At 52.4% G+C, this 22,219-nt stretch overlaps 1 protein-coding gene across 1 annotated transcript in view; it reads right to left on the reverse strand.

Moving 5' to 3' along the window:
- The window catches only part of LOC121280840 (neurogenic locus notch homolog protein 1-like), a 100,436-nt gene that overhangs the window by 73,417 nt on the left and 4,800 nt on the right, over positions 1-22,219 (reverse strand). The window contains exon 2 of the mRNA XM_041193116.1: positions 16,536-16,608. Coding sequence (XP_041049050.1) covers positions 16,536-16,608 — 73 coding nt within the window. The remainder of the gene's footprint in view (positions 1-16,535; positions 16,609-22,219) is intronic.

Consider the following 22,219-nt stretch of genomic DNA (forward strand, 5'->3'; position numbering starts at 1 on the left):
TGTCGGAGGGTCAGGACTGAATGAGTGCCGCACTGTCAGAGGGTCAGTACTGAGTTAGTGCTGCACTGTTGGAGGGTCAGTACTGAGTGAGTGCTGCACTGTTGGAGGGTCAGTACTGAGTGAGTGCTGCACTGTCGGAGGGTCAGTACTGAGTGAATGCTGCATTGTTGGAGGGCCAGTACTGAGTGAGTGCTGCACCGTTGGAGGGTCAGTACTGAGTGCTGCATTGTTGGAGGGCCAGTACTGAGTGAGTGCTGCACTGTCGGAGGGTCAGTACTGAGGGAGTGCTGCACTGTTGGAGGGTCAATACTGAGTGAGTGCTGCACTGTTGGAGGGTCAGTACTGGGGGAGTGCTGCACTGTTGGAGGGTCAATACTGAGTGAGTGCTGCACTGTTGGAGGGTCTATACTGAGTGAGTGCTGCACTGTCGGAGGGTCAATACTGAGTGGGTGCTGCACTGTTGGAGGGTCAATACTGAGTGAGTGCTGCACTGTTGGAGGGTCAATACTGAGTGAGTGCTGCACTGTCAGAGGGTCAGTACTGGGGGAGTGCTGCACTGTCAGAGGGTCAGTACTGGGGGAGTGCTGCACTGTCGGAGGGTCAGTACTTAGTCAGAGCTGTGCTGTCGGTATCTGCCTTTCAAATAAGATATAAAAGCAAGACCTCAGCAGCCCTCTCAGATGGATATAAACGATTATGACGCTATTGTGATAAAGAACAGGCGTGTTCTCCTCATTATCCTGGGCCAATATTCTATCCCTCAACGAACATCACGAAAATCAGCTATCTGGTCACTGTCACACTGCTGTGTGTGGGATCTTGCTGTGCGCAAATTACCTTCCGTATTTACCACAATGCAACAGTGGCTACATTTTGAGACGTGATTCATTGGCTGAACACTGCTCTGAGATGCCCTGAGGTGAAAGGCACCTCAGAAATGCAGTTGATGAGAAAGGTAGGGAACAATTGAGTGAAGAGGGAGAGCAGAAATAGTGCAGAGCCTGAAAAATCTGATAATGATGGCAGGACTAGCTGTAAGTCATCTTAAAACTACTGCATTTCCCCCCCGAGACCCTGCATCCACCAACTCAGCATCTTTCATCCACCATTTCTGAAACTCTCTTGATGATCTGCTGTATGACCGTTAATCTTACTTCAATATTTACACATAACAGACAATTCCAGAATGAGTGGCAGTTTCACTTTATTACTGGATATAACCGTCTTGTTTATGTGTTATACAGATTTGTAATTCAGTCACAGGTCGTGGCTGCCAGTGGCAAGACCGGCATTTATTGTCCATCTCTAATTGCCCTCGAGAAAGTGGTGGTGAGTTGCTTTCTTGATGACTTGAGTGCTTTGTTCTGCCATTTCCAAGGGAAGTTAAGAGTCACCCACATTGCTGGAGTCACATATAGGTCAGACCAGGTAAGGATGGCAGGTTTCCTTCCCTAAAGGACATTTTTGAAGCAGCTTGCTTCCTTTTTACAACAATCTGGTAGTTTCCTGCTCATCATAACTGAGACTAGTTTTTTTTTATTTAAATTTTAAATTTCTCGGCTCTCATGCTGAGATTTGCACTGGGATGCTCCCAGAATCATTAACCCAAGCCTTTGGATTACTAGTTTAGTAAAATAACCATCATGCTGTCACAACCTGATGATATAATAACAATATCACTGTGTATAAGACTCATGCAGGTATTATATAAAAATGAGCCAACTCAATAGACAGGTGCTTCTTATTCTCTAAGTGCAGACTAAAGGGTGGCCTCATAGAGGTCTTTCCAATTCTGAAGGGGTTTGATAGGGTTGAAAACATTTCCACTTGTTGGGGAGACCAGAATTTGAGGCCCACCAATATAAGACTGTCACTAATAAATCCAATCGGGGATTCAGGAGAAACTCCTTTACCCAGAGAGTGGTGAGGATGTGGCACTCGCTCCCACAGGGAGTGGTTGAGGTGAACAGTATCGATACATTTAAGGGGAAGCTAGATAAACACATGAGGGAGGAATGAGTAGAAGGAAAAGCTGATAGAGTGAGAGGAAGAGGGGGTAGGAGGAGGTTGACGTAAAATTCCATGTAAAAATTCTCACAATGAAGAGGAGGTTCCATTCGAGTCTCTCCTGTTACAGTTCAACCTCTCAGGTTGGATGAGAAAGGCGAGAACGAGCTATTGTGCTTTCCCACTCCATGGTTAATGTTCAACTTAGGTAGTGTGACGTGAATAAATGACTCCTGTCTCTGGATTAAATATTCAATAGGACCTCTCACCTGGAGCTCAAACATCAAAGGCCAGCGCCTAAAATACTTTCACTTTACAATAAAATATAAACAATACCTACACTGTCTTACCTCAGTAAGAATGACTCAATGTATCTGTGCTCTGTCCAGTGTGTGACTCAGGCACATCTACCAAGAAGGTCCCAATTCCAAGAGTACAATTAACCTCAGTGCCATTGAGGTGAAGAGGCACCAAGTGTTTGCAGCCACCTTCAGCCAGAAGTGCCGATGGATGATCCATCTCAGCCTCCTCTGGAGGTCCCCAACATCACAGATGCCAGTCTTCAGCCAATTCAATTCACTCCACGTGACATCACGAAACAGCTAAAGGCACTGGATATTGCAAAGGCTATGGGCCATGATAACATGCCAGCAATACTACTGAAGACTTGTGCTCCAGAACTTGCTGCATCCCTAGTCAAGCTGTTCCAGTACATCTACAACACTGGCATCTACCCGGCTATGTGGAAAATTGCCCAGGTGTGTCCTGTACACAACAAGCAGGATGAATCCAACCCAGCCAATTACCACCCCATCGGTCTGCTCTCCATCATTCACTCTCCCCATCATCGACACACAGTAGCAGCAGTGTATACCATCTACAAGATGCACAGCAGCAACTCACCAAGTCTCCTTAGACAGCACCAGCCAAACCCACAACCACTACTATCTAGAAAGACAAGGGCAGCAGACACATGGGAACCACCACCACCTGGAAGTTCCCCTCCAAGCAACACACCGTCCTGACTTGGAAATATGTCACCGTTCCTTCACTGTCACTGGGTCAAAATCCTGGAACTCCCTCCCTAACAGCACTGTGGGTGTACCTACACCACATGGACTGCAGCGGTTCAAGAAGGCAGCTCACCACCACCTTCTCAAGGGCAACTAGGGATGGGCAATAAATGCTGGTCTAGCCAGCGAAGCCCACATCCCGTGAAGGAATAAAAACAAGACCGATTGCATCGGTTCAAATGTGCTGGGTGAAGCACATGGGTCTCTTACCCCAGTTGGAGCCAATGTGGTAGCAAGGGATAAGTGAGTGTCATCCTGTTCCCACTGATTTTCCTTTAGTTAGACATGGCTGGCTCACCATACTGCGCGATGCCTTCAAAACCACCATATGGATGTGCAGGCATGGATCTTAAAGGGAAAGTCACTTGTGCATGGCCTTTTATTCCCCGCATGGCACATTCCTGATTGCTACACGGCTGCGCCACTGCACAGCGTAGAAGGAACACTTGGCTGCAATTCTGAGTTATCTCCAGCACCCGGTCCAGCACAATCCAACAAAACTGTCCATAATAGCTCCTGATCCACTCACACTCGTGCATTGGCTCTCGGATTCTGAGACTGTCTGTATGTCCCAGTAATAACTGCTGAATGTCTGACAGAATCTCTCACACAACGGAAGTTGCAAGGAAACAATAGGAGCTGAGGCTCTAAAGGACAGCAGCTTGTTGGTAAAATACAGGCCCAACTCTAGCCCACAGGCCCAATCCCAGCCCACAGGCCCAATCCCAGCCCACAGGCCATATCCCAGCTCACAGGCCCAACCCTGGCCCCAGTCCAAACCCCCACCCCCAGGCCCAGCTGCAGCCCCATGCCCCAGCTCCAACCCTGTGCCTCAGCTCCAACCCACAGGCCCAGCCCCAGCTCCAGGCCTCAGGCCTCAGGCCCAGCTACAGCCCATAGACACAGCTCCAACTCCCATGCCTAGCTCCAGTCCCCAGACCAATCCCCAGACTCAGGCCAAACCACAGCCCTCAGACCCAACTGCAACCCCATGCCCCAGCTCCAACCCGCAGGCCCAGCTCCAGTCCCCAGCCCACAGGCCCAGCTCCAGCTTCCAGGCCCAGTTCCAGCCCCCCAAGCCCAGCTCCAGTACCCCAAGCCAAGCTCCAGCCTCCAGGCCCCAGACACAGCTCCAGTCTGCAGGCCCAACTTCAGCCCCCAATCCTAGCTCCAGTCCCCAGGCCCAGCTCCAGCTCCCAGGCCAAACTCAAGCCTCCAGGCCCAGTCCCACCTCCCAGGCCCAGCTCCAGTCCCCAGGCCAAACCCCAGCCCCCAGACACAGCTCCAGTCCCCAGGCCCAGCTCCGGCCCCAGGCCCAGCTCCAGCCCCCAGGCTTCAGGCCCAGCTCCAGTCCCCAGGCCAAACCCAGCCTCATGCCCCAGATCCAGCCCACAGACCCAGAACCAGTCCCCAGACCCCAGGTCTAACCCCAAACCCCAGATCCACCCCCAGCCCTGGGGCCCAGCTCCAGCCCCCCAAGCCCAGCCACAGCCCCCAGGCCAAAACCTAGCCACCAGGCCCAGTCCCACCTCCCAGGCCCAGCTCCAGTGCCCATGCCAAACCCCAGCCCCCAGACCCAGCTCCAGTCCCCAGCCCACAGGCCCAGCTCCAGCTCCCAGGCCCAGTTCCAGCCACCCAAGCCCGGCTCCAGTACCCCAAGCCAAGCTCCAGCCTCCAGGCCCCAGACCCAGCTCCAGTCTGCAGGCCCAACTTCAGCCCCCAATCCTAGCTCCAGCCCCCAGATGCAGCTCCAGTCCCCAGGCCAAACCCTAGCCCCCAGGCCCAGCTCCAGCCCCCAGGCCAAACCCCAGCCCCCAGGCCCAGTCCCACCTCCCAGGCCCAGCTCCAGTCCCCAAGCCAAACTCCAGTCCCCAACCCACAGGCCCAGCTCCAGCTCCCAGGCCCAGTTTCAGCCCCCCAAGCCCAGATCCAGTACCCCAAGCCAAGCTCCAGCCTCCAGGTCCCGGATCCAGCTCCAGTCTGCAGGCCCAACTTCAGCCCCCAAGCCTAGCTCCAGCCCCTAGATGCAGCTCCAGTCGCAGGCTAAAACCCAGCCCACAGGCCCAGCCCAGCCACCAGACCCAGCTCCAGCCCCCAGGCCAAACCCCAGCTCCAACCCCCAGGCTTCAGGCCCAGCTCCAGTCCCCAGGCCAAACCCAGACTCAGGTCAAACCCCAGCCCCCAGGCCCAGCTGCAGGCCCATGCCCCAGCTCCAGTCCACAGGCCCTTCTCCGGTCCTCAGCCCACAGACCCAGCTCCAGTCCCCAGACCCCAGGTCTAACCCCAAGCCCCAGATCCATCCCCAGCCCCATGGTCCAGCTCCAGCCCCCCCAAGCCCAGCTGCAGCCCTTAGGCCCAACCCCAGCCCCCAGGCCTAGCTCCCACGTCTAGCTCCATCACCTAGCTCCAACCTCCAGGCCCAACCTCAGCCCAACAATAACACCTTGCATTTATATAGCCCCTGTAATGTAATACAACATCCCAAGGTGCTTCACAGAGCAATTATAAATTGAAATTTGAGACCGAGCCGTAAAAGGAAATATTCGGGCAGAGGAGCAAAAGCTTGATCAAACAGGTTGGTATTAAGTTACACCTTTAAGTGGGGAGACAGAGGTGGAGAGGTTTAGGGAAGGAAGGGCTTAGGGTCCAGGCAGCTGAAGACATGGCCAATAATGGTGGAGTGTTTAAAATCAGGGAAATGCAAAACGTCAGAATGAGAGGAGCGGAGAGATTCTGGGGATGGAAGGGATTACAGAGAGGGGAAGAGGTGAGGCTTGGAGGGATTTGAGAACAAAGATGAGAATTTTAAACTTGAGGTGTTGCAGAATTGGGAGCTAGTGTAGGGCAGCGAGCACAGGGGTGATGATTTAGAATGATACAGCCAGGAGGAGGCCATTCAGCCCATCATGCATGTGGCAGCTCTTTTAAAGATCTATCCAATCAGGCCCCACACCCCTGCTCTTACCCCAAAGCCCTGCAATTTTCTCCTTTTCAAGTATTTATCAGTCTACTCTCAATCATCAGTAAAGTGATGGAAATTGTCATCAACAGTGCTATCAAGCGGCACTTACTTAGCAATAAGCTACTCACTGTCACTCAGTTTGGGTTCTGCCAGAGCCACTCAGCTCTTCACCCCATTACAGCCTTGGTTCAAAAATAGACAAAAGAACTGAATTCCCGAGGTGAGGTGAGAGTGACTGCCCTTGACATCGAGGCAGCATTTGACCGAGTGTGGAATCAAGGAGCCCTAGAAAACTGGAGTCAATGGAAATCAGAGGGAAAACTCATCACTTGTTGGAGTCATACCTAGCACAAAGCAGGATGGTTGTGGTTATTGAAGGTCAGTCATCTCAGTTCCAGGACATCACTGCAGGAGTTCCTCAGGGTAGTGTCCTTGGCCCAACCATCTTCAGCTGCTTCATCAATGACCTTCCTTCCATCATAAGGTCAGAAGTGGGGATATTCGCTGATGATTGCACAATGTTCAGCACCATTCACAACTCCTCAGATACTGAAGCAGTCCATGCCCAAAAGCAGCAAGACCTGGACAATATCCAGGTTTGGGCTGACAAGTAACATTCGTGCCACACAAGTGCCGGGCAGTGACCATCTCCAACAAGAGAGAATCTAACCATCGCCCCTTGATATTCAATGGCATTACCATCACTGAATCCCCCACTATCAACATCCTGGGGGTTACCATTGACCAGAAACTGAACTGGACTAGCCATATAAATACTGTAGCTATAAGAGCAGGTCAGAGGCTGGGAATCCTGCGGCGAGTAACTCACCTCCTGACTCCCCAAAGCCTGTTCACCATCTACAAGGCACAAGTCAGGAGTGTGATGGGATACTCCCCACTTGCCTGGATGAATGCAGCTCCCACAACACTCAAGAAGCTCGACACCATCCAGGACAAAGCAGCCCACTTGATTGATACCCCTTCCTCAAACATTCACTCCCTCCATCATCGACGCACAGTAGCCGCAGTGTGTACCATCTACAAGATGCACTGCAGGAATTCACCAAGGCTCCTTGGACAGCACCTTCCAAACCTATAACCACTACCATCTAGAAGGACAAGGGCAGCAGAAACATGGGAACACCACCACCTGGAAGCTCCCCTCCAAGCCACTCGCCATCCTGACTTGGAAATATATCACCGTTCCTTCACTGTCGCTGGGTCAAAATTTTGGAATTTCTTCCCTAACAGCTCTGTGGGTGTACCTACACCACATGGACTGCAGCAGCTCAAGAAGGCAGCTCACCACCACCTTCTCAAGGGCAACTAGAGATGGGCAATGAATGCTGGCCTAGCCAGTGAAGCCCATATCTACAAGCAAGTACACTTAAAAAAAAATCTAATTACTTTTTGAATGTTCCTATTGAATCTGCTTCCACTGCCCTTTCAGGCAGCGCCTTCCAGATCACAACAACACCTTGTGTAAAAAAAATTATCTCCCCATCTGGATCTTTTGCCAATTACCTTCAATCTGTGTCCCTCTGGTTACTGATCCTCCTGTCACTGGAAACGGTTTCTCCTTATTTACTCTATCAAAACCTTTCCTGATTTTGAATGCCTCAATTAAATCTCCCCTTAGCCTTCTCTAGACAATCCCAGCTTCTCCAGTCTGTCCACATTAACTGAAGTCCCTCATCTTTGGAATCATTCGCGTGAATCTCCTCCACACTCTCTCCAAGGCCTAGATGTTGTTCCAAAGTTGTGGAGCCCAGAGTTAGATCTCTTCTCGCGGAGTCTGCACACGACCAGCCATTACAGCCGAGAGGCGGTGCTGTACTCAGCAACCCTCACTGCTGTCAACTTGTTCCCACTCTCTCCCTCTCTCTCTCTCACTCATTCTCTCCATCTCTGTCTCCTCCTTTAAAACACTCCTTAAAACCGACCTCTTTTGGTCTTTTAATATCATGAGGTTTAGCGCCAAATTTTGTGTGATAATCGCTCTTGTGAAAAGCCTTGGGATGTTTTACTACATTAAAGGTGCTATATGAATGCAATTTTTGTCATAGAAAGGTAGGAAAATGAAAATGAAAATGAAAAGGCAATTCAGCCCCTTGAGCTTGTTCTGTCAGTTAACTAGATCACAACTGATCCAAGTTTAAACTTGTGGAGTAAAAAGGTATTACATGTTAGGGAGCCAAGGCTGATAGATGGTGAAGGATGTGTATAAATGACAGGCTGGTGGCAGGTCTGGCCCCTCCACTGCCCTTTCCCCATTCTGTGGAGTTGTGAGTTTTTACTGCACCCGGGGAGAAAGTGAGAAGGAGAGAGACAGAGAGAGAGAGAGAGAGAGAGAGAGAGAGGCAGAGACACAGAGAGAGAGGCAGAGAGAGAGAGGCAGAGACACAGAGAGAGAGAGAGAGAGGCAGAGACACAGAGAGAGAGAGGCAGAGAGAGAGAGGCAGAGACACAGAGAGAGAGAGAGAGAGAGAGAGAGACAGAGAGAGAGAGGCAGAGACACAGAGAGAGAGAGAGAGAGAGAGACAGAGAGAGAGAGGCAGAGACACAGAGAGAGAGAGAGAGAGGCAGAGACACAGAGAGAGAGAGAGAGACAGAGAGAGAGAGACAGAGAGAGAGAGACAGAGACACAGAGAGAGAGAGAGAGAGAGAGAGGCAGAGACACAGAGAGAGAGAGAGAGAGAGAGGGGCAGAAACACAGAGGGAGAGAGAGAGAGAGAGGGGCAGAGGGAGGCAAACTGACAGAAACAAAGAGAGCGAGTAATGGAGAGAAAAAGAGACCCCGAAAGACAGAGAGATGGAGAGAGACAGAGAGAGAGAGAGGGACAGGGAGAAAGAGGGTCAGGGAGAGAGTTGGACAGGCAGAGAGGGGACAAAGAGAGAGAGACAGGCAGACAGACAGTGAAACAGACAGGGAAAGACACAGAGAGACAGTGAGTGAGGTAGAGAGAGAGAGAGTGAGAAGAGAGAGAGAGGTGTAGAGAGAGGGAGGCAGAGAGACGGAGAGTGAGATAGAGTCAGAGACAGACAGAGAGACAGAAAGAGGGACAGAGAGAGAGAGAGACGGTGAGAGAGACAAAGGGAGCGAGAGAGACAGAGTGAGACAGAGGGAGGGACAGAGAGAGAGAGAGAGATGGTGAGAAAGACAGAGGGAGCGAGACAGAGGGAGCGAGACAGAGGGAGCGAGACAGAGGGAGCGAGACAGAGGGATAGAGTTATCTTCACAGTGAAGACTAACTTACCAACACTCTCTCAACACTTATTTCAGTGCATTTTCTAATTGGGAGTGGGGGTTTGGATTGGGTTGGGTCTGGGCCTAGGTTACACACAATGAGGACATTGTGGAACCCAGGGAGACAGATTGAAATAAGGGCCATACGCCAAGTTGCTTCACTGCATAATCCCACTTGTCGGTAAACCGAATCTCAGGATGCCTGGAGTTGGAACCTCATAAAACATTATTTTTCTCCCTCTGTGACGAGGAAGCTTTTCTCTCCTTCAAGAAGAATACCCCCACCCTCCTAATTTCACTTTGGAGGGTGGGGTGGCGAAGGAAAAAAAAGGATGAAGTTAATTAGAATGTGTGTCCATCTGCGCTGGCATTGTAACCCAGCGAGGAGCAGTCAAAGCAAGTGAGACGTGCCCTGACGGCCTCAGACGCGATGATTAGTCACACAGCATTAATCTGAGGTCTAACAATAGACCCCAAAGTCCAACCGAACTCCAGCTGTCAGCCAGTGAAAGAATGAGAGAAAAACAGATTTAAAGATTGAAGCGTTGGGGGGGCAGGCAGGCTCTGCTGAGTAGCGTGGCTTGGCTTTCACTCATTGAAAGAGGTGCTTGGGGACTTTGTCTGGTAATTGCTTATGGGCCCTGGATTTGGGGTGTGAGGGAGGGAGGGAGAGGGAGGGGGTGTGTGTGTGTGTGTGTGTGTGTGTGTGTGTGTGTATTTGAATGTCTGTGTGTGTGTGTGTGTGCGTGTGTGTGTGTGTGTGTGTGTGTGTGTGTGTGATAGGTTGGACATGAAACAGTGAGTGACACAATACGTGATCCTTACAGTCAACAGATGGCACAAACCTGCCTTGGGGGGAAATAGGAATCTAAATGTTTGTGGATCCACAAGTGTTGTTTACTTTTGACAATTCATCCTCGAATGAATTCAATTCCTAGGCACAGAGTGTTGCTCCTCCAATCCCCTCTTCTCCCCTTTCTGTGTCACTTTTACCCTGGTCAAAGGGAAGATCCACATTTTTTTAATCTTACACAGAATGCTCCAGCACAGAAACAGGCCATTCAGCCCATCTGATCCATGCTGGTGTTTCTGCTCCACACAAGCCTCCTCCGAATTTCTCCTCCTCTCCCCCTATCACCATATTCTTCTATTCCTTCGTCCCTTGCGTGTCTATTCAGCTTCCCCTTAAATATATCCAAATTATTCACCTCAACCACTCCCTGTGGGAGCGAGTTCCACATTCTCACCACTCTCTGGGTAAAGACATTTCTCCTGGATTACCGATTGGATTTATTACTGACTCTCTTATATTGATGACCCTCTCGTTTTGTGGAAACATCTTCTCCGTGTTTCAGTTATCAAAACACTTTGCTATTTTAAAGATTTCTATCATGTCATCTATCAACTTTCCCTTTTGTCTCTGGCATTCGCTCAGCATTGGTGAATACACTGGGCAATGCTCGGGATTTTCATCAACATAGTGCTGCAATTGTGTCGTGGTTCTATGGCTGGATTAATCCAATCACAGGATTCCCACCACAGGCAGTTTGAGAATTTGAATTCAGATTTTTTAATTGTCGGAAATAAAAATCTGGAATCGGTAAAAGTGATTGTGTAACGACCAGAGAGCCATAAAACCCCACGTGGGTCACCAATGCCCTTTAGGGAAGGAGACAAATTAATCTGGCTCAGAAGCAAGCATCTCTTATAACCAGCGAGTCGAAAAGTACATAACGCAACCCGCCCACCCAGCTCTGCCACCTGCCCAACTCCACTACCCAGACCAACTCCGCCGCCCAGACCAGCTCCCCTGCCCAGACCAACCCTGCCACCCAGACCAACTCCCCTACCCAGACCAGCTCCCCTGCCCAACTCCGCTACCCAGACCAACCCCGCCACCCAGACCAGCTCCCCTGCCCAGACCAGCTCCCCTGCCCAGACCAACCCCGCCACCCAGACCAACTCCCCTACCCAGACCAGCTCCCCTGCCCAGACCAACCCCGCCACCCAGACCAGCTCCCCTGCCCAGACCAACACCGCCACCCAGACCAACTCCACTATCCAGACCAACTCCGCCACCTGCCCAACTCCACTACCCAGACCAACTCCGCCACCAAGACCAGCACTCCTACCCAGACCAGCTCCCCTGCCCAGACCAACCCCTCCACCCAGACCAACTCCCCTACTCAGACCAACTCCGCTACCCAGACCAGCTCCGCTACCCAGACCAACTCTACTGCCCAGATCAACTCCGCTGCCCAGACCAACTCTGCCACCCAGACCAACTCCACTACCCAGACCAACTCCACTACTCAGACCAACCCCACCACCCAGACCAACCCCGCCACCCAAACCAACTCCACAGCCCACACCAACTCCCCTACCCACACCAACTCCACTAGCCACACCAACTCCCCTACCCAGACCAGCTCCCCTACCCAGACCAGCTCCACTACCCAGACCAACTCCACTGCCCACACCAACTCCCCTACCCAGATCAACTCCACTGCCCACACCAACTCCCCTACCCAAACCAACTCCGCCACCCAGACCAACTCCGCCACCCAGACCAGCTCCGCCGCCCAGACCAGCTCCCCTACCCAGACCAACTCCGCCACCCAGACCAGCTCCCCTACCCAGACCAACTCCGCCATCCAGACCAGCTCCGCCGTCTAGACCAGCTCCGCCGTCTAGACCAGCTCCCCTACCCAGACCAAGCCCGCCACCCAGACCAACCCCGCCACCCAGACCAACCCCGCCACCCAGACCAACCCCGCCACCCAAACCAAATCCCCTACCCAGACCAACTCTGCCATCCAGACCAACTCCCCTACCCAGACCAGCTCCCCTACCCAAACCAACTCCACTATCCAGAACCAACTCCGCCACCCAGACCAACTCCGCTACCCAGACAAGCTCCCCTACCCAGACCAACTCCGCCATCCAGACCAACTCCACCACACAGACCAACTCCGCCATCCAGACCAATCCTGCCACCCAGACCAACTCCCCTACCCAGACCAACTCCGCCATCCAGACCAATCCCGCCACCCAGACCAACTCCCCTACCCAGACCAACTCTGCCACCCAGACCAACTCCCCTACCCAGACCAGCTCACCTACCCAGACCAACTCCACTATCCAGAACCAACTCCGCCACCCAGACCAACTCCGCTACCCAGACAAGCTCCCCTACCCAGACCAACTCCGCCATCCAGACCAACTCCACCACCCAGACCAACTCCGCCACCCAGACCAATCCCGCCACCCAGACCAGCTCCCCTACCCAGACCAACTCCGCCATCCAGACCAATCCCACCACCCAGACCAACTCCCCTACCCAGACCAACTCTGCCACCCAGACCAACTCCCCTACCCAGACCAGCTCCCCTACCCAGACCAACTCTGCCATCCAGACCAACTCCACCACACAGACCAACTCCGCCATCCAGACCAACTCCCCTACCCAGACCAACTCCACCATCCAGACCAATCCCGCCACCCAGACCAACTCCCCTACCCAGACCAACTCCACCACCCAGACCAACTCCACCACCCAGACCAACTCCGCTACCCAGACCAATCCTGCCACCCAGACCAACTCCCCTACCCAGACCAACTCCGCTACCCAGACCAGCTCCCCTACCCAGACCAACTCCGCCATCCAGACCAGCTCCCCTACCCAGACCAATCCCGCCACCCAGACCAACTCCCCTACACAGACCAACTCCGCTACCCAGACCAGCTCCCCTACCCAGACCAACCCCACCACCCAGACCAACCCCGCCACTCGGACCAACTCCGCCACCCAGACCAGCTCTGCTGCACAGACCAGCTCCCCTACCCAGAACAACTCTGCTACCCAGACCAACCCCGCCACCCAGACCAGCTCCGCCGCCCAGACCAACCCCGCCACCCAGACCAACCCCGCCACCCAGACCAACCCCGCCACCCAGACCAACTCCACCACCCAGACCAACTCCCCTACCCAGACCAACCCCGCCACCCAGACCAACTCCACCACCCAGACCAACCCCGCCACCCAGACCAACCTCGCCACTCAGACCAACTCCCCTACCCAGACCAACTCCACTGCCCACACCAACTCCCCTACCCAGACCAACTCCGTTACCCAGACCAACACTGCCGCCCAGACCAGCTCCCCTACACAGACCAACCCCACCACCCAGACCAACTTTGCCACCCAGACCAGCTCCGCCGCCCAGACCAACTCCCCTACCCAGACCAACTCTGCCACCCAGACCAACTCCGCTACCCAGACCAATCCTGCCACCCAGACCAACTCCCCTACCCAGACCAACTCCGCTACCCAGACCAGCTCCCCTACCCAAACCAACTCCGCCATCCAGACCAGCTCCCATACCCAGACCAATCCCGCCACCCAGACCAACTCCCCTACACAGACCAACTCCGCTACACAGACCAACTCCGCTACCCAGACCAACCCCACCACCCAGACCAACCCCGCCACCCGGACCAACTCCGCCACCCGGACCAGCTCCGCTGCACAGACCAGCTCCCCTACCCAGAACAACTCTGCTACCCAGACCAACCCCGCCACCCAGACCAGCTCCGCCGCCCAGACCAACCCCGCCACCCAGACCAACCCCGCCACCCAGACCAACTCCGCCACCCAGACCAACCTCGCCACCCAGACCAACCTCGCCACCCAGACCAACTCCACTGCCGACACCAACTCCCCTACCCACACCAACTCCCCTACCCAGACCAACTCCGCTACCCAGACCAACACTGCCGCCCAGACCAGCTCCCCTACACAGTCCAACCCCACCACCCAGACCAACTTTGCCACCCAGACCAGCTCCGCCGCCCAGACCAACTCTGCTACCCAGACAAGCTCCCCTACCCAGACCAACTCCGCCATCCAGACCAACTCCGCCATCCAGACCAACTCCCCCATCCAGACCAACTCCCCTGCCCAGACCAATTTCACCACCCAGATCATCTCTGCCACCCAAACCAATCCCGCCACCCAGACCAACTCCCCTACCCAGACCAACTCTGCCACCCAGACCAACTCCGCTACCCAGACAAGCTCCCCTACCCAGACCAACTCCGCCACCGAGACCAACTCCACTACCCAGACCAGCTCCCCTACCCAGACCAACTACTCCATCCAGACCAGCTCCCCTACCCAGACCAATCCCGCCACCCAGAACAGCTCCCCTACCCAGACCAATCCCGCCACCCAGACCAACTCCCCTACCCAGACCAACTCCACTACCCAGACCAGCTCCCCTACCCAGACCAACCCCACCACCCAGACAAACTCCACCACCCAGACCAACTCCGCTACCCAGACTAGCTCCCCTACCCAGACCAACTCCACTACCCAGACCAGCTCCCCTACCCAGACCAACTCCGCCATCCAGACCAACTCCACCACCCAGACCAACCCCGCCACCCAGACCAACTCTATCGCCCAGACCAACTCCGCCACCCAGACCAACTCCACCGCTCAGACCAACTCCACCGCCCAGACCAACTCCCCTGCCCAGACCAACTCCGCTCCCCAGACCAACTCCCCTACCCAGACCAACTCCACTACCCAGACCAGCTCCCCTACCCAGACCAACTCCGCCATCCAGACCAACTCCACCGCCCAGACCAACTCCGCTACCCAGACCAGCTCCCCTACCCAGACCAACTCCGCTACCCAGACCAGCTCCCCTACCCAGACCAATCCCGCCACCCAGACCAGCTCCCCTACCCAGACCAATCCCGCCACCCAGACCAGCTCCCCTACCCTGAACAACTCCACTACCCAGACCAGCTCCCCTACCCAGAACAACCCCACCACCCAGACCAACTCCGCCACCCAGACCAGCTCCGCTGCCCAGACCAGCTCCCCTACCCAGAACAACTCTGCTACCCAGACCAACTCTGCCACCCAGACCAGCTCCGCTGCCCAGACCAGCTTCCCTACCCAGAACAACTCTGCTACCCAGACCAACTCCACCACCCAGACCAGCTCCGCTGTCCAGACCAGCTTCCCCACCCAGACCAGCTCCGCCGCCCAGACCAACCCCGCCACCCAGACCAACTCCACCACCCAGACCAACTCCACTACCCAGACCAACCCCACCACCCAGACCAACCCCGCCACCCAGACCAACTCCCCTACCCAGACCAACTCTGCTACCCAAACCAACACTGCCACCCAGACCAACTCCACCGCCCAGACCAACTCTGCCACCCAGACCAAATCCGATACCCAGACCAACACCGCCTCCCAGACCAACTCCACTATCCAGGACCAACCCCGCCACCCAGAGCAGCTCGGCTACTTGATCAACATCCTAACCTACCCAGCAAAACCAACCGCTCCAATAGCCTTCATAGCATCACAGCACAGAAGGAGACCTTTGGCTCATCACGCCTCTACAGCTCTTCAAAAGGAGCTCTCTACCTGCCCGTCATGCCACTGTCTGTTCCTAGATCCTTTTATATTCTTCCTTTACAAATCCATAACCAATCCCTATTTAAAGAGAGATGCCACATTTCCCATTACCCTCAGGAAGGGCAGTTAGAAAAAAATAAACTGATGCTAAATTAGACTAAAATAACTAGTCGTCATTGCTGGATTCTGCAATTGGTGTCAGTGCATCTGAGTTATAAACTAAATGAACCTGCCAGGGCTCCTGCATCACAATGGAGTCCAGGGACCCTGCCATAACATGCTTATGTTTGCCTCTGTGTGTGCATATGTGTGTCTGTACATACATGTAAACAACAGTATCTGCTGTGATGCCCCATGAAGTTGAATATCAAAGCAGTATTTACGCTCTAGGCTGTCACCTGACAGGGGTGGCAGGTGGGTGCCTGGAAGCAGTGGAGCTACAGCCATGCGTTAGCCAGCATACTGAAGGCAGGCTGAGAGGCGTGAGGAATGGGGGTGATGGAAGGCGAAAGGTGGTGGGAGAAGAACAGAGGGGATGGGAGGAGGAATGGAGGGGAGGAGAGGAGACGAAGAAGGGAGGGGAGGGCCGCAGAGGCGAGCCGAGAGAGGATGGTAGGGGAGGGGAAACGGACAGAGGAGGGCAGCGAGTAAAGGAGAGAGGATGTGGGGGGAGAACATGAGAGGGGAAGAGAGAGGGAAGAAGGTAAAGAGATGTGGGAAGGGATGGAAAAGCACAAATCACAGGATAGAGAGCAGTAAGAGCAGGGCGATGCGCATATCTACAAATTTACAACTCTTACTTACAGGCAAACCTCGGTACCATTGGGATTCCTGTTACATCGACCTCCATTGGAGCAGGGGATATAACACCTCAAACCTGAGAGAAAGAGAGAGAGAGAGAATCAGCAGCTGGTAACTCACTGCATTCAGCAATTCACATTCTTTCCAAACCCAAGGGTCCCTTTTAATTAGAACCCATCCACGCACTCAGCGGGTGAGATCAGTACAACACCTGTCCGATCAGACAGAAAAACCCTTCCACTCACAATGTCTGTACTTCAAAGTAATTTATACCAATGGGATGTCTTAGGTGATGTAAACACTTGGTTTTAATCCACACACACTGACTCTCACTGGGGTACGGGTCCCACACACACTGATTCTCACTGGGGTACAGGTCCCACACACACTGACTCTCACTGGGGTACTGGTCCCACACACACTTGACTCTCAATGGGGTACGGTTCCCAAACACACTTGACTCTCACTGGGGTACGGGTACCGCACACACTGACTCTCACTGGGGTATGGGTACCGCACACACTGACTCTCACTGGGGTACGGGCCCACACTCACTGACTTTCAATGGGGTATGGGTTCTGCAAGTGATGAGAGAGAATAGTACTTTTTTTAAAAAAACAGGAAAAAAGTTCTTTGGCTATTTAACAAAGTTTTTAAAATGTGAGCTTTAATCATCCAATTGCTAATTCTGCCAGTGTAGATGTCTCTGATGATTATAGATTCTGCTCGGGACTGAACACAGCCTGTCCGTTTGACTAGTGTAGGTGCCAAGACTGGGCTGTGTATGAAGTGTTCAGCATTGCCCTTGAAAAGCCGAGAGTTCACTAACATCGCCTGTGCCCTATGCGTGGGAACAGGTAACAGCTGTGGAGCAGGGTTCTGTACTCCGAACAAAGCAAAGAGAGAGAGAGAGGAATCATTATGACACAATCTCTGCTGCTGCTCAGCAAGTTCCTGCACTCTGGGCTCCTGGCACAGGATTCATCGAGCTGGTCACCCCCAGCATCACCATTCACTGCTCGGAACTGCCCAACACCCGAAGTGTGTCCATTTCCAAACCTGTCGCCTTGCGAAACAGAGAGAAGGCCAGAGGGGAAGCAGCCACTAGCTCTGCCTCTTGCACAACAAAGCGGCTGCTGGCTGCACTCGCTCAGACTTCACCATGCTGTGTCTGTCAGTGGGGATCTACACATTATAAGTCCCCTGTTCCCTCCCCCCAGTAAATCCAATCAGAACTTGAAGGAATCTTGGGGATTGCTGAGTGCATCTTGGAGATAAAGGAGGAGGCTGATGGGTGACCTGATAGAGGTCTTTCCAATTATGAAAGGGTTTGATAGAGTCAACATAAAGAAGATGTTTCCACTTGTGGAGGGCACCAGAACTAATATAAGGTAGTCACTAATAAATCCAATCGGGAACTCAAGGAAAACTTCTTTACCCAAAGAATGGTGAGAATGTGGAACTCGCTCCCACAGGGAGTGGTTGAGGTGAATAGTTTGGATACGTTTAAGGGGGAAGCTGGATAAACACTTGAGGGAGAAAGGAGTAGAAGGATATGGTGAAAGAATGAGATGAAGAGTGGGTGGGGAGAGGCTCACGTGGAGCAGAAACACCAGCACCAACAAGATGGGCCGAATGTTTCTGCGCTGGGCACAAGGTGATTCTCTGTGATCCACATTGTGCTAATTGGAATATCCCAAAATCCCTCACAAGCTGGGGACGAAACTAAGAAGAAGGATTTTTATTTATTTACTCTAGGAATGTAGGTATCGTTGGCAAGGCTGCGATTTATTACCCATCCCCAGGTACCCTGAGGAGGTGGTGGTGAGCTGCTTTTCAAAGCGCTGATAGTGTGCTTGATACAAACTGAGTGACTACTTCAGGGGGCAGTTAAGAGTCAGTCGCTTCAGAGTGGGACTGGAGTCACCTATAGCCCCAGACCGGGTAAGGACGGCAGGTTTCCTTCCCTAAAGGACATTAATTAAACCTTTGGGTTTTTAAGAAAATTCGACAGTTTCATGGTCACTTTTACGGAGTCCAGATTTTATTTATTTTTTCGACTGGACTTAAATTCGGACACAGTCCCTGATGGGATTCAACCTCACACTCACATTATTAATCCGTGAGTCTTACTCAAGGAGAATGCATCGGAAAAATCATCCCAGGAACCCGGGTCTCCCTGCACCTACCTTCTGAAGCCAGGCAAACTAATGTTTCTTTGTCCAAGAAGGGACTCAGGCAGACCAGGACCCGACTGACAGCAGGTCACAACTACAACAATGATGTACAAATCTATTTATCTTAGCAAAAGATTTAATTTTGACTTTTGTGGGGGTGTTAATCAGTTTCCATTATTTGTGGAGCCTGGAATATTTTCTAATAATCACTAAGGATGTAATTTCTTGGTAAATGAGAGATAACTCCTTTGATAACTCCCACACATCAGCAAACATGCTTTTCAATACTGATAAGCATATGGAGAGACAGGATGGGAGGGAGAATGGTTTAGACCTGGCTCTGCTCCCCTTGTTCCCATCACCCCCTCCTCCTCCCCCACACCATCACCCATCAGCCACTTCTCATCTCTCCCTCTGCTCCTCTCCCTATCTGATTCTCCCTTATCACCATCAGTGGTGCAGCTATCATGTCACCTCTCCTTCGTGCCAAATCCTCCTCTTCTGAGCTCTCTGTGCTTATCTTTTGCCAGCTCGATAAACTACTTCTCCCCAGTATTGTTTGTTGTCACGCAGACAGACTACGGACGCATAGAGACAGACAGAGACACAGACACACTTTCCAGACTGTGACTCATTGGTGATCGGACCAATTGGAAAAAGCACTGAGGGTAGCAAGGGCGCAGAATATACTCTGGGCGAGGGACTTCAACGTCCATCACCAAGAGTGGCTCGGTAGAACGTAAGAACATAAGAAATAGGAGCAGGAGTAGACCATTCAGCCCATCGAGCCTGCTCCGCCATTCAATAAGATCATGGCTGATCTTCTTGTGTTTCGATTTCCACATTGCAATCTAACCCCGATAACCTTTGATTCCCTTGCCTAACAAGAATTTATCTACATCTGCCTTAAAAATATTCAGTGACCCCGCCTTCTGAGGCAGGGAATTCCAAAGCCGTAGAACCATCTGAGAGGAAAAAATTATCTTCATCTCTGTCCTAAAAGGGCGACACCTAATTTTAAAACAGTAGCACCACTATTGACCAAGCTGGCCGAATCCTAAAGGACATAGCTGCTAGGCTGGGTCTGCGGCAGGCGGTGAGGGAACCAACAAGAGGTAAAAACATACTTGATCTCATCCTCACCAAACTGTCTGCTGCAGGGGCATCTGTCCATAACAGTATCGGTAGGAGTGACCACCGCAGTCACTGTGGAGATGAAGTCCCGCCTTCACATTGTACGGTACTACCACTGTGCTAAATGGGATAGATTTCAAACAGATCTCACAACTCAAGACTGGACATCCATGAGGCTCTGTGGGCAGCAGCAGAATTGTACTCAACCACAATCTGTAACCTCATGGCCCGGCATATCCCCCACTCTACCCTTACCATCAAGCCAGGGGATCAACCCTGGTTCAATGAAGAGTGCAGGAGGGCATGCCAGGAGCAGCACCAGACACACCTAAAAATGAGGTGTCAACCTGGTGAAGCTACAGCACAGGATTACTTGTGTGCCAAACAACGTAAGCAGCAAGTGATAGACAGAGCTAAGAGATTCCACAGCCAACGGATCAGATCTGAGCTTTGCCACGTCCAGTCATGAACAGTGGTGGACAATTAACCAACAGGTGGAGGAAGCTCCACATATCATCAAGGGTGTAGGAGCCCAGCACATCAGTTAAAAAGACAAGGCTGAACCATTTGCTACAATCTTCAGCCAGAAGTGCTGAGTGGATGATCCATCTTGATCTCCTCCAGACATCCCCAGCATCTCAGATGCCAGTCTCCAACCAATTCGATTCACTCCACGTGATATCAAGAAATGGCTGAAGGCACTGGATAGTGCAAAGGCTATGGGTCCTGACGATATTCCAGCAATAGTATTGAAGACTTGTGCTCCAGAACTTGTCGTGCCCCTAGCTAAGCTGTTCCAGTACAGCTACAACACTGGCATCTTCCCGGCTATGTGGAAAACTGCCCAAGTATGTCCTGTGCACAAAAAGCAGGACAAATCCAACCCGGCCAATTACTGCCCCATCAGTCTACTCTCAAACATCAGTAAAATGATGGAAGGGGTTGTCGACAGTGTTATCAAGCGGCACTTGCTTAGCAATAACCTGCTTACTGATGCTCAGTTTGGGTCCCGTCAAGGTCACTCAGCTCCTGACCTCATTACAGCCTTGGTCCAAACATGGACAAAACAGTTGAACTCCAGAGGTGAAGTGACAGCGACTCCCTTGACATCAAGGCAGCATTTGACCAAGTGTGGCATCAAGGAGCCCCAGCAAAACTGGAGTCAGTGGAAATCAGAGGGAAAACTCTTCACTTGTTGGAGTCATACCTAGCACAAAGGAAGATGGTTGTGGAAGTTGGAGATCAGTCATCTCAGCTCCAGGACATCACTGCAGGAGTTCCTCAGGGTAGTGTCCTCGGCCCAACCATCTTCAGCTGCTTCATCAATGACCTTCCTTCCATCATAAGATCAGAAATGGGGATGTTCGCTGATGATTGCACAATGTTCAACACCATTCTCGACTCCTCAGATACTGAAGCAGTCCATGTTCAAATGCAGCAAGACCTGGGCAATATCCAGGCTTGGGCTGACAAGTGGCAAGAAACATTTACACCACACATCTGCAAGGCAATGATTACCTTCAACTAGAGAGAATCTAAGCATCACCCCATGATGTTCAATGGCATTATCATTGCTGAATCCCCCATTATCAACATCCAGGGGGGTTACCATTGACCACAAACTGAGCTGGACCAGCCATACAAATATTGTGGCCACAAAAGCAGGTCAGAGGCTGGGAATTCTGCAGAGAGTAACTCCTCTCCTGACTCCCCATAGCCTGTCCACCATCTACAAGGCACAAGTCAGGAGTGTGATGGAATACTCTCCACTTGCCTGGATGAGTGCAGCTCCCACAACACTCAAGAAGCTTGACACCAACCAGGACAAAGCAGCCCGCTTGATTGGCACCCCATCCACCACCTTCAACATTCACTCACTCTGCCACTGACACACAGTGGCAGCAATGTGTACCATCTACAAGATGCACTGCAGAAACTCACCAAGGTTCCTTGGACAGAACCTTCCAAACCCATGAACACTGCCATCTAGAAGGACAAGGGCAGCAGATAGATGGGAAAACCACCACCTGGAAGATCCCCTCCAAGCCGCTCACCATCCTGACTTGGAAATATATTGCCGTTCCTTCACTGTCGCTGGGTCAAAATCCTGGAACTCCCTCCCTAACAGCACTGTGGGTGTACCCACATCACAGAGACTGCAGCGGTTCAAGAAGGCAGCTCACCACCACCTTCTCAAGGGCAACTAGGGATGGACAATTAACGCTGGGCTTGCCGCGTCCCATGAACAAATAAATCAAAAAACAGGCCCTAGCTCATTGCTCTCTCCCTGACCCAAAGGCACTTAGGGTGATTTGTACCCTGACTGCTGCCCTGGGTGAGACCGGGTGTCTGGGACCAGGGCCCCTCCTGAGTTAG

This window comes from Carcharodon carcharias, chromosome 8, assembly GCF_017639515.1.
Source record: "Carcharodon carcharias isolate sCarCar2 chromosome 8, sCarCar2.pri, whole genome shotgun sequence".
Taxonomy (NCBI): domain Eukaryota; kingdom Metazoa; phylum Chordata; class Chondrichthyes; order Lamniformes; family Lamnidae; genus Carcharodon; species Carcharodon carcharias.